Genomic DNA, 12806 nt, shown 5'->3' on the forward strand with positions numbered 1-12806 from the left:
TATAGATTTAAGAAATGGGAACTAATGTGTTTTTACAGCAGGCTACTAGTAACAAAATGCCTAAAGATACAATTTAAAATTGTCTCTTTGCTAAGTTATTATTTGTCAACCCAACACTGGTTCATCCCTTCAGTTAGGTGTGAATGATTCAGGGGTCACTGTTAAGTGACAACTACACTATGACTTAAACAGCTCCATATTTTTAATCTTGATAGCTTTGTATGACTCAGACTCGTCTTATACCGAGTGTCTTTATTCAACCTTCTTCCAACTGGCTGCCCTCATTAACAGAAAATCTGGACAGCAGTCAGGTTGGACTTGTGTGTGGGAAGATCTGTGTGCTTGAAATGACCATATTGGGATATCCGCTCTCAATGACATCATACAGAGCCAAGGGTAGGAAAAACTCTTAAACCAAGCATTCAGTGCTGTCTGAATAGAATGAAAAGCTTAATGACAGTAATTTAACACAGAACCACTGAAAACTAAAATGAAAATTAAATTAAACTGGAAGTTAATAAGTAAACATGTACATGTGTATGAGCTCATACATTTATTAAAGTTTTTATACAGAGTTTTAAACAGAAATTACAGTGACACAACTAAGGTCTGCTGGGTACAAAGGTGCATTAGGCACAAACTGGTACACAGAACTAGTGGTAAAAGGTCCTCAAATAAGAATGAATAAGAATAAGAATGATCCTCACAGAAGATGGAACTGACATGGATGTGTGAACAGCAGGTAAAAACAACTAAAGAAAAAACTGAAGTCTCAGATTAGACCTTAGTTATCAAAGAAAACATTTTGTTTTCACAGGATCCCCCCCCCTCTGCCAAGCAAACATCATGAAGAGACTAGCCCACTTTGTGGATTACAGAAGACCAGATGTGAGCAGATGAAGTCATTTACTCAACGGTAGTTAGCTGTTCAATGCCCCATAAATACAGCAGTTTAGCCACTTGAGTTGGGCGCCGTCCTAGTTTGATACTGACAACAAATGGCAAGAATTCTGGTTAGCATTCATAACAGATGCTGCAGTGAAGATGAAAAGGGTTTAGTATTACAGTCCCTTCAGCAACAGAAGCCCTTTCATTCTCCGAGGACGACGACAAAGCAGTTCACCCAAATGCAATGCATTTGTTTTTAGTGGTGCCAAACATCGCTGAAGAGCGTGCTGTGAAAAAGGTACAATTTAAAATGTTCTGCAAACAAGGACAGGCTTTAAGTGGAAGAGCCTCTTCTCAGTGCTTTTAGTGGTTCAGTGTGTCATCAGCAGACGATCCCACTCCTCTTAACAGCTACAAGAGGGAAGACAGGCTGCATTGGTACCTGAGCAGGTGACTTACTGAAATGTTTGGCATCACAGTGTCATTTTTAACTGATGATCACTTTTAAAGCAATGTTCTAGTACGATGTCACACTTTGGTGAACAGTGTAAGTACTAGAGCACAACAGATATAAACAGCCGATATTAGCCAATCGCAGATTTATCAGTATCTGCAGTTATAACAGCAGATAAATGAAAAATAAAAGTGTAAACCATGTTATGAGTGTTGATGTTGAATAGTTTGTTCACCAGAGGGCACCACAGACAACCAGCTGATCTGAGAACAGCTGGGCAGAGTGTAAACAAATAATCCACTTGAGATAATAAAATGTGATTTTTAAACAACACACAAAGGTTATGGAAATCTGGTCATGCTTTGTGTCTGAAAGGGGAAAAAAATGGCTGATATTTGGTGATGCAAAAATTTGATATATTGGTATGAGTCTTAAAATACTCTATCAGTGGGCACTAGTAAATACTGTGTATGAATCAGCCTTTAATATATGAAACTGTACCTGGTGTAAAAGTTAACTGAACCCTGAGAAAAACCAACGTGTTTAAACACAGATGCTGTGAGGTGCTTAAGTAGGCCAGAGAAACTATTCCAATGCAATAAACCTTATCAATCGCTGGCCATGCCTAACCAATCAACATTCACCAGTTACTTTATGTAATCAGAAAATATTACATAGACAATATCTTTATTCTGTCATGCCAAACCACAAACTCAGTCTTTAATTACCTGCACAATAAGGCAATTCAAATGACCTTGTGCAATACAATAAATGAGAGGGCAGAGAGGACACTGTGATTGGACTGACTCATAAATCATAATCCTGACTTAAGGTATCAGAAAATCCTGGATCAGTGAATTTCTCAGGGAAGGCAAAATATAGAACAGGCAAGTTACACGCCTATCACTGCCAGGTAATACCAGACCACCTGTGTGGAATAAGACACAAAATCTGCATTAGGATCTTGACTGAGTTGAGTGAATCAGTAAAAAAACCACAACGCTGTGAAATCATACCGTTGTGCACAAATGCCATCCGCAGTTGTTTGTCTTCTAAAAACTCAAACACAAGCAACAAATCTTACGAATGACTTTGAAGCTACTTTTAACCCTTTAGTGTAGGTCCCACTATGTCAAACAGCTGATGATGATCCATGTCATCTCTCCACAACAGTTCACCGGCGTGCCCATAAGTGAAATAAAAACTCTTGGTTCAAAACCCAAGTCCTTTTGCTGACACGGCAATACTGACAATTTAGAGAAGGGCTGTCAAAAGGGTCTCAAAAACAGAAGGAATGTCTCGGCTCCAGTCCAAAAGAGGAGAAAAAGAGGCCTGGATGGGGATGGAAGTACGTGGCAACCTCCTTTACAGTCCATAAATCCCAGAAGGCAAATGCAAATATTTAAGAAAACAAAACAAAAATCTATTTCATATTCAGTTTTGCATTTCAAAAACATCTGTTCAGAGAAGTGGAATATCCATAGGCGACTGGTCCATGTCGACAGAGGAGAAGAGGTCAGTGATGCCCTCGCTCTTAGCCAGGCTAGGGAGGTACCCCTCCTCGCTGAGAGAACAGGCCCGAGGTGGAGTGAGAGCGACAAAACTGCTTTGGTCTTCAGAGTGGGGTTGGAGGGAGGTGAGAGTGGTGGGCATAGGGGAAACGGGGGTGATGGTAACTGGGGATAAGCCTTGTGTCGACTTGGACTGTGGCTTGGAGAGACTATCAATTCGGCAACTATCGTTAGCGTTTTCTGGAATGACATGGGGTGTGAGACACGGGGAAGAAAAGCGATGAAGGTTTAAAAAGCAAAATTCAGCCAACAATTTCAAAGTAGAATTAGACTTAAATCCAATATTGTTTAAGGTTCCCATGAGGATGCGTAGTTTCCTCCATTGCATCACCAGTCTATTTGGGACATTCCAAAGGAGAGTCAAATATAAGACTCACCTCTGGAAGACAGCTGGAAAACGGGCATGAAAGGTGGATCAAGGATGGAGTCGCTGCCATGTAAATGGATTCCACTGGCCTCGTTAGCAGCTGAACTATCTGTGGCTTCGATAGGGAAGGGCTCATCGGAGCAGATGAACACATCAACGGGCCCCTGAATGCTATTGATGTGGATCTGGAGGCTCTGAGCATTGGGAAAGCAGACAATTAACAATTCAACAACAGAATTTCCACTAGAGGACAGAAATGACTCCATTAACCATTGCACCACTGACACGTACCTCCTCTGGATGTGGCACTTCAAGTTTTGTCTCTGCAGGGGCTTTGATCACAATCACAGTCTGATCTCTTAAACTTGGAATATTATGCATATCCTCGTAAGTCAAATAGGCGTATGTGAGCCACAAAGTCAAGGAAGACAACAGCTGGAGTTAGACTCAAGCAATACATGCTGTACCCAAGCGGAGCATTTTCATCATCACCGTGTTAGCTTTTATAATCGTAAGCCGGGATTGTACGACTGTACGACTGAGAAACACTGCTCGCTCATACTGTAGCAATTTGTTTACCACAAGGTAGAGCTGCTTTCCAGACACTAATGGGAGCCATAACTCCTAAAATAAATATGCATTCAAAAGGTTTTGAAAGTGGCAAATAACACTATAAACTCACCTGGAAAGTCTCATTTTTGCTACCATAGAAGCTGGTGGCCATTAGAGAGGATGCAGATTTAAGGCACTCGGGTTTCATTTTTGAGACCCAAAAGCCATATGTGTCTTTTTGCATACTCTTTATGGTTTACAGCTAAAGCGAAGCAAAGTTTTTGCATGACGCAATGGCACACAAATTCTCCCCAAAAAACAAACTTTTTTTTTTTTTTGCATTCTTGGCCACAGCGGCTTTTTATGACAGTGGAGAGAGACATGAAATGGGGGAAAGATACAGGGGAAGACACTCGGGCAAATTGGCGACGGGCCGGCACACGAACCCGTGCCACCTGCACCGCGGCGTGTGTATGTGGTCGCCGGCTTCACCACCAAGCCACCCAGGTGCCCCCAAAAAACATGAACTTGACACAAATTCACAATCACAGGAAATTAGGATGAGACTATGTTTGGAAAGCCTATCAGCTGAGATTCTCCCCTAAATTGTCTTCTGAGGTCACTGCCACTCAGAGGCACAGGAAAACACTGTCACTGCCATTTGGTGACAACTGAGGCAGTCTCATTCACTATACATATTAGACAGTGGTTGAATAACACAGTACAACCAATATTACGATCTCTCTGCCTTTAAAATGGCTGTTTCGAAGGCGGGGACCAGGCCTGCAACCACTTGCAGTCAGCTACTGTCTTCAAAGCGACTTTGGTGCATTAAGACAGCAATAAGACAGGATCAGTCTGCTTTCAGTGTGCAACTGAATGAGATCAAGTTGACAATTATATGCAATCCATTTCTAAAAATTCAGCAATTAATGTTGATAAATGTGATAAATTGGCAAAAATTGCAAATCTGCCACCTATGTACATAAATTCAGAATAATAGTCCAATAATAGTCCAGCCCGAATGTCAAAGATCTGAAACAGAAATTCCTCCACAAATAATGACGACAATTTAACTGCAAAATGACATGTGCGCTCTTTTATACAAGTTGCAATCAGCCTGTGCTCATTCATTGATTAGACGGCAGTTATTTGTAACGCTGCAGTTGGTCCGAGTCAAACCACAATTGCCGGGAGACAAATTGCCTCCCACCAGGCAACCAATCACATTGTAATTGAAAGTGGTCATTGGGGACCATCTGGTTGCTGCAACTACTTGGAATTGGCCGCCAATTGAGGAAAAGCTTTTTCAATGCAATCACCACTTTTTAATAAATGCAAGGAGGTTGCCATCCTATTTTTACTCTAGTGTGTCTGAGCCATTACTGATACTCAATTCTAGGTACTGTTTGTACTTTAATAGGAAGTATTTTCCCTCTGGAATTAAGGTGGATATTTATGAGCTGTAAAATCCACCAAAAACACTCCAGTGACTGTATTTGCATGAATTTGAGTTTGGTATTAACACAACAACCAACCCTTGATATTATAAAAAGTAAAGACAATACAATAATACACTGCTGAGGTTGATTTACTTTAACAGGAAAAATTAATATTTCTATCCTAGCAGTTCAAACAATCCTGCCTTAAAAGGATTTCTACAAAGGATATCTTTGGCTGTGATGGTCCTCACACAGCTCCTGGATCTGCTGCGTACAGCTTTGGATCAGTTCATCCAGCTTACTCTCCTCCTCACAGAGAGCCTTCAGCTCTGAATTATTTCCTAAATTCATCTGTCCACCCCTGTGCACACACATTCAAGAAAAACAAGGTCAACAGCAAAACAACAGTCAAATAAAAGGGTGCCGGATGTTCATGGTTAGTCTTAAGAAATATATATTCATGCATAAAAGGTCTATGTTTGTTACATCCACTACTTACTGGCTAAGCATATACTTACCACCACTGGATGTGGTTTTTAGACTTCTTTTTGATGAGTTGGACCCCCTCAAGGACATTTGTGATATCATAGATGCGCCTCTTAGAGGTACCGAGTTCCCGGGACACAACATTTAGATCCAAAACCCCGTCAGCGGAGCACCCCAGCAGCTCTGCAAACCTCCGAGTCAAGAGACCCAGCGACGTGTCACAGCGCGACCTCTCCCGCTTGCATGTCAGGGAAATGGGGGCTGGAGGTTAAAAGAACAGGTGGAGATCACGTGCTGGAATGTTTCGTTTTGTTGTTATCATGCACACTTTTTGTCGTGCCAGTGCCAAAGGAGGTTTGGAACTCTGGAGTTACTGAGTCAGCAGAGGGTTTGTGTGTTTTACGTGCTGTGTGCCTCTGCGCTTGGTGACTCCACTCTGTAACTTTATCTAGTCTGACAGTTCGTGGCTGAGCTGCTGTGGTTCCTAAATGCTTCTACCTTGCAAGAATACCACTTACAGCTGATCGTGGAATATCTAGGAGGGAAAATTTTCATGAAGTGACTTGTTGCAACAGTGCCCATCCTACTACACTACCACCTCGATTTCAGTGAATTTTTAGAATGATCCATTCTTTCACAAATGTTTGTAAAGGCAGACTGCACCGCTCGGTACTTGACTTTATACACCTGTGTCCATGGAACTAAATTAAACACCTCGATTCAGTGATTAAGCAGTTTGGCCCAGTTCTTTTACCCATATAGTGCATTTCTGATTTGGTTCCCCAAGAGAACCTGTAGAAGAGCAAGCCATGTAGAGGAAAGTTTTATCAATTTCTTCCTCAGCATGTACGTGCTTTTCATCTGAACATCCAGAATACAAGTTATTACACTACAAAGCCTTACTCTTTCCTCCTGCGCTGGTCAGGGAGGCCACAAGTGTCTTGGCTTCGGCAACACTGCCTCCATCCTTTCGGTCTGGGGGGTCACTGGCTTCCAACTCCAGCTTTTCTTTTTTTACCTGAAGCAAAGTATTTATCACAACTTGTTTAAACGTAGCAGTTACAAATAACTGCTCATTTTTTGCAATATCATACAACTTTGGATTTTTGTTTTCCTTAGCTTCTCACAGGACAGTTCTACAGTAGAGACCTGTCACTAGTCCACTGCCTTCACTTGAGATGAATGTAAGAAATGAGCATGCCTCTGCTTCAAATAATGAACCTGTGTTGATTTCAAGGACTAATTCCTTTAGCCATTTCAGGCTGTCACGAATAACCTCGGAGTTGGGGCAAAGGCTAGCTTCTCTCACCAGTGTATTTAGCTAACAGGAGGAACACTCCCCATCCCCCTGCCATGCACAGCACAGGCCTGAACAGCACCTCATTTCCAGCAGTGATAAACAGTGCATCGCTACCGGGCTCCTTACCAATGTTTCCCCACACAAACTCGGCGGGTAAAGTGTGCAGTCAGAATACGCGACACCCGAAGTCTGACATCTACAAGTCCCCGAGAAGGCGCGGTGTGATGCCTTTTAGCTCGAGGTAAAACACGCGTAAAGTTACCGGAACTACACAAACGTGAACGAACGGTCAGAGTATACCTTTCTAAGTAAAGGCATGCAATCAAAATATTCTATTATTTTGTCCTTTTCTCACACTTGTTTAAAAATTCCATTCCATGGAAATTTAGACATCTTTATGAGCAGAGTAATAAATCTAAAGTGTGGGATGATCTATTATAGTTTTTTTTTAATGCTATATTATTATAAATTAACGCTGATAGGATACTGGTACAACGAGTTAGCTTTATTACGTTTGGTGCTATTATTATTTCAGACTTTATACTCTAATGATTATATATCTAGGTCACACGAAACTTTTCAACTCGTTTCCAATATTTTAAAAATACGCCTTTATTCTGAAGGCGTACTTCCTGGCTAACCCGCACACGACTGACTGATAATAACCTGGGGCGGTGCTGCTTGAACCTTCACGTTATGTTGCCAATTTGATAAACAGCAACCATTTCTACAGCCAAACATTCAATAGCCTTTTCCAATCTTAATTTATGAAGTAAAACAAGCTCAGCACACAGTCATGCGCTCAGTGGCCACACCTATTAAAATGCTGCAAATAAAAAGGAATTTTAGTTATAGGAAGAAGTTCTAGGAAACACAGATTTCCCACTATCATTTTAAACCAGATTTACATGCGATATTAACTCTGCACGTAACAGTGTGCGTCTGACGCCAGGGGTGGGCGGATCGATCCAAATACCGATAGTATCGATACCCACGCTGGTATTTGATCGATACTGGCGTGATAGGATCGATTCTTTAATTTGTCTTCTGAAAGTTCAGCACGTTGGTCCCGTTTATCAGAAAGGAGACATGTATGCGCAAACACCGCTCCTCCGCCCACTCCCTCCTGCTCTGATTAGCTATCTTGTGGTCATGTGACTGAGTAGAGCCATGTAGGCTGCAGTGAGTAAGAAAGCAGAACATTGCACAGAGGTACTTTACAGCTGTAAATGAGAACAGTGGAAACTGTGATACGTGCTGAAAAGAAATTCTCTACTGTGGCAACATCACCAACTTACAATACAAAGAAATAAAAGACCACAAAAAAGAGAAAGCTGTGCCCCTGAACAAGCAGCAAAAGAAATTAAGAAGAGGAAGGAAATCCCTCTGAAACCCAGACCTCCAGCACAAGAGGTCAAAGGTTAATGTCAAAGTCCTTACAGAGAGGCAAAGAATAACTAGGCAGCTCACAGAGTGTAAACAATGTTTCAGCCATCAACCATGTCGGATCTTCAGCATTAGATAATATTAAAGTGTTACTACTGGTCATCATAGTTGCTACTTCAGCAGACTGATTTAATATAGACTGTATTCAGGCATTCAAATAACATATTCGTCCCACTGAATTGTGTTCAATAAATTATTATATTGGAACTGACAAAAAATATACCTCAAACATGAACTATGAAAAAAGTCTGAATATAATAACCCTTTGTATTAGCTGTCAAGCTGATTTTATTTACATAAAACCTTTAAACAGAAGCTGAGCTTTAAACACAGGAACATTTACGTTCCAGGTCTCCAAATAAAAAGTTTAAAATTACATGAAAAGCTGAAAGCTGTGTTTTATTGTGTTAACTCATTATTGTAGAAAATAAAAAATCAGTGATTTAGTGGCCTTTAAGATGTGTTCAGATTTGGCAAATTGATGATTCATCATCTCATAAATGACGACACACTGCTCTCCCCTACATGAGCTGCCTTTATAATTTAAAAGTATCGGTATCATCAATACTGGCCCCGTAGTTAGTTGGTATCATATCGATAACCAAATTTGCAATATAGCACACCAATATATGACACGGCTCTAAACCAACCAATAGCAAGAGAGATGGCAACAAAGCAGATTGCTATTCTTAATAAAGGTTACTTTTGGATTTTAATAATTTTTTATGAATTACAGTACTGTGTAAAAGTCTTGAGTCATCCTTCATTTCTTTATATTTGACTAGGAAAATGGGAAATAGGTGCAGCAATTTAGTGAAACATGCAAACATGAAATCCAGTATGTAAGGCAAGAACATTTGTACAACTCTAACAAGTTTGGGTTTATCACCTTTATTCTTGAACACAGACTGAACTGTCTGAGGCAGCTTTCTCGTAATTTCTTTAAGTAGTCTTCAGAAATAGTTCTCCAGGTTTCTTTGGATGTTGGCTGCTGGGAACAGATGATGTGTTTTTGCGAGAGGCTGCTAGTAACAAAGTGCCTGAAGATTCAAAATGTAAAGAAATGAGGAGTGGCTCAAGACCTTTGCACTGTACATAAAATCTCTACAGAACACAGGCAGCAAAGAACAGCATAACATGCTCATGTAAAGATTGAAACTGTATTATGAAAACATGTCTAATAAAGGAAGATGCAAACAAAAAAACAGGTTTTGCTGTAGTGGATCACATCGAGTGTGTCACAGAATGTGCAGATAACAAAACCACCATTTGGAATCACAAGGACCAAAGAGCACAACTGAGTCAGGGAAAACAGATCTGAGTACAGGTTAAAATACACAAATAGCTTCCTGATGTCCCAATTGGAAATCTGTACCATTACTATAGTACAGCCACAGACTATATGTGCTTCTTAAACTATGACAAACCCATCACAGAAAAGTTACACGTCGAGGTCACAACTTTAGCATCACAATATTTTAACAACATATTTCCATTCATGTTTCATAAAAAAGCCTTTGTGTCTTTTACCAGCATGAAAAAGGAGTTTAAACGCTACAACAGATCAACACTGAACTACTGGTGCTGAATCTTCATACTTTATACAAATTGCCAGCAATTTTCAGTCATCATCATCAAACTTAATCTTCTTCCCCTGGAAAGCCAAGATTTGTCCCTGCTGCTCCTTCCTTCTCTTACTGGCCTCCCAGGATGGATGCAGTGCCTGCTGTGGTGCCCGATGTGAGACACCTCCGCCCCTGTGATCCTTTTGCCTCAGAGCGTTGCCTCTGTCTTGTCTCCTTCCTCTGCCGGCAGTAACAAAGCCCTTGTCCTCAGACTCTGAGTGTTTGCTATCAAGGCAGGGCTTGCTGTACTTGGACTCTGAATTTCTCTCCGTTCCTTTCTCAGGCTTTTGGAACTTAGACTGTTTACTGAAATCTTTATTGTGTTTCCTAAATTTATCCCCACCTCTCCCTCTGCCGACACCTCCGCCCCCACCAGCCTTAGTCGCAGCCAGAGAAGAACAGAAAACAGATTCCAGCTTGGTCGCTTTTGATTTCAGCCTTGATTCAAGCTCGTCGAGCTGACTGTCGAGCTTGTCTGAAGACTTCGCATTATCTGTCGAGTCCTTTCCTACCTGAGGGCTCTTGTCCACCACCGTTTCCTTCTCTTCATCTTTTGGCTTTTTCTTTTTCTTCTTGAATTTGCTCACTTTTCCTACAAAGAAGTCATCGTCATCGCTCTCCTCTGACTGCGAGGACTGCTTGTGGAACCGTTCCTCTGTGCTGTCATCAAAGTACTCTTTCTCTTCATCATCCGATGACTCTAAATCACTCTCTTTATCACCTGGGTCAGCCTGAATATTGGGTTTCTCTTTTTTAATTGGAGGGTTATTTTTCACAATGTGCTTTACATCACTAGTTTTTGCCAATGCTGGTCTAAGACTCTTAGGCTCTGTCTTTTTTTGTGTTTGAACAGCAGAAGTCTCACCTTTCTTCATTTCTTCTCCAGCTTTGGCAACGGGCCCATCTTCGCTGTCTTTAAGAACTCCCTCCTCCCCGTCTTCCTTAAGCTCCTCTTTTTCTTCACCTTTTCTTTCGTCCCTTTCATCTTGTAACTGCAGAGTTGCCTTTCCAGCTTCATTTTGCACTTTTTCCTTTCCACCCCGCTTTCCACTCTTGATCCGCTCGTCTTTGAAGGCTTTCACAGCAGCTTTGATGTTCTCAATCTTCCTGTTGAACTGAGGGTGGGTGGCAATCCGAGCGATGGCCCGGTCAGATATGGCAGACTTGGGGTTTTTGCACACCTGTTCAAAGCTGAGATTCTTCTGTAAGGCTGTCTTAGTCACCTGTAAATGAGGTGGGAAAACAATATCATCTGAAAATTAAAAGATATAGCATAAATGGCTTTGAAGCCATTGTAGAAATGATTTGTGAGAGGTCAACAAAGGTCAACAAGGTCAACAAACCTACCTGGTCTGGTACGAGGCTCTTCATGGCGTGGATCTCTTCCAGCAGCCTCGCAGCTCTCCTCTGATTCCTTTCCATCTCTGTCTCATTCCCCTTTTTCTTTTTCAGGGTGCCAATCTGACGTGTCAGCTTCCTTATGATCAATGCCCTAACCCTCTTCACCTCCTTCCTCATCTTCACCACCTCATTGTTGAGGTTCAGGACATCTGTCTGCTTTTTCTTCTTACCTTGTACACTTATTGGATTCTTTTTATCTGTGCCTTGTGGCAATGTCTCCTGCTCCTCCTCTTCATCATCTCCTTCCTTCTCACTTCCTTCTTCTTCCTCTTCTGTTTCTTCTTCCCCATCGTCATCTGTCTCCTTCTCTTCTTCCTCAGCAGACGACACCATTTTCTCCAGTTTGTGCACCATCATCTGTTGAAATATAAATACATATCCTGTGATAACAGCAAACAGCGCAGCACAAAGACTAGTGGAACATAAAAATATCTCATATGGGGGGAAATGATTGGGTTTTTTAAATTGTTATTAGGTAACCAGAATGCCAAAGTTAATACACAACTTAATTTATTATAAAGGGACATGGGATAAAAAGAATCATGACTTGAAATCTAAGGGAGCCTTCCAAAACAGCAAAGCTGGTGCTAGAAATTATTCTGGGGCAACAACGGCAAACTTTTTTTTTTTAAATCAGGTCTGACTAGTTATTATACATACAGCTTTTATCTAACAACTGCCGCAGAGTGGCATGATTTGCCTTTTTCTTCACCCCACGAAAACAAACCAAAAAAATAAATAAATAAAAATCACCAAGTGCTTCATCGAAATGAGCTATTTAATGCTGCGTTGTTGCAGCTAAATAGAGATGAGCTACAACTCTTCCTACTACTTTTCTCGGCCGACCCTTCCAAAACAAACGTGGTAGAACACGCATGGGCAAGTTTTACCAAGAAATGTTAGCTATAACAGCTCATTCGGCCTAAAACGCGATTAAACCTGGCGACAAATGTAAAAGAGCATCACCGCAAAACGTTACTGTTACACTTACCGCTCAAAAACGAACATTAAACAATGAAAAATCTAGAGGGACGTATCAACTATCTGGAAGCAGCCATGTTTCGGACGCCTCCAACAGCGTCATGACGTCAGACGCCAGCAAAGTCAACGCCACCGTGTCGTGAAAAGGGGAGGGCCTTCCGCGGACTGTTTTTATTTATTTCTTTGTTTCATGTGCATAAAACAACAACAATGGTGGATAATTGAAGAAGTGTGAATATTAGAATGAGCGAATGACGTTTCCAGTTCCAGTTACCAGGCCGATATCACAAGTG

At 41.3% G+C, this 12806-nt stretch overlaps 2 protein-coding genes across 2 annotated transcripts; both read right to left on the reverse strand.

The window, feature by feature from the left end:
- Positions 1-538: 538 nt before the first annotated feature.
- On the reverse strand, positions 539-7453 carry e2f3 (E2F transcription factor 3). Its single transcript, XM_030740483.1, has 8 exons — positions 7416-7453; positions 7187-7256; positions 6664-6778; positions 5793-6021; positions 5504-5635; positions 3572-3686; positions 3291-3474; positions 539-3093 (listed from the first exon to the last, which is right to left on the reverse strand). Exons 1-8 carry the CDS (start codon positions 7451-7453, stop codon positions 2804-2806), a joined length of 1173 nt encoding a protein of 390 aa, XP_030596343.1. The 3' UTR covers positions 539-2803.
- A 1453-nt stretch (positions 7454-8906) lies between these two features.
- srfbp1 (serum response factor binding protein 1) lies at positions 8907-12620 on the reverse strand. Its single transcript, XM_030741288.1, has 3 exons — positions 12524-12620; positions 11479-11889; positions 8907-11354 (listed from the first exon to the last, which is right to left on the reverse strand). Exons 2-3 carry the CDS (start codon positions 11887-11889, stop codon positions 10128-10130), a joined length of 1638 nt encoding a protein of 545 aa, XP_030597148.1. The 5' UTR covers positions 12524-12620; the 3' UTR covers positions 8907-10127.
- Positions 12621-12806: the final 186 nt, after the last annotated feature.

Source organism: Archocentrus centrarchus, chromosome 11, assembly GCF_007364275.1.
Source record: "Archocentrus centrarchus isolate MPI-CPG fArcCen1 chromosome 11, fArcCen1, whole genome shotgun sequence".
NCBI classification, from domain to species: Eukaryota; Metazoa; Chordata; class Actinopteri; order Cichliformes; family Cichlidae; genus Archocentrus; species Archocentrus centrarchus.